The following is a 223-nucleotide window of genomic DNA, read 5'->3' as shown; positions in this document are numbered from 1 at the left end:
CCCCTGGCCTCCCCCCCCCATAACCCCGCCCCCTCCCTACCCTCTCACACGGACTCGCGCGCGCGCCCGTGCCTGGCTCCGCCCCCCCACGGCCGCGCGCCCCGCCCGGCTGGGGCTGGCCCCGCGAGCGAGGAGCGCAGAGTACTTACTTGTGGAAAGAGACAGGCTTATCTTTATCGTATCGGTTCTTGCAGCCGTGTGCGGCACAAGACTACACCCTTCA

General features: G+C 69.1%; 1 protein-coding gene across 1 annotated transcript in view; it reads right to left on the bottom strand.

Moving 5' to 3' along the window:
* THAP1 (THAP domain containing 1) overlaps positions 1 to 208 on the bottom strand; it is a gene marked incomplete at its 5' end in the record, with an annotated part of 6,047 nt that extends 5,839 nt beyond the window's left edge. Inside the window, one exon of the mRNA XM_006141683.3 lies at positions 150 to 208. Within this exon, the coding sequence (XP_006141745.1) occupies positions 150 to 208 (59 nt within the window). The remainder of the gene's footprint in view (positions 1 to 149) is intronic.
* Between the last annotated feature and the right edge of the window lie 15 nt (positions 209 to 223).

Source organism: Tupaia chinensis, unplaced genomic scaffold (genome assembly GCF_000334495.1).
Source record: "Tupaia chinensis unplaced genomic scaffold, TupChi_1.0 Scaffold000061_1, whole genome shotgun sequence".
Taxonomy (NCBI): domain Eukaryota; kingdom Metazoa; phylum Chordata; class Mammalia; order Scandentia; family Tupaiidae; genus Tupaia; species Tupaia belangeri.
Note: the sequence above shows the minus strand (reverse complement) of the source record. Positions and strands in the feature narration are given on the sequence as shown.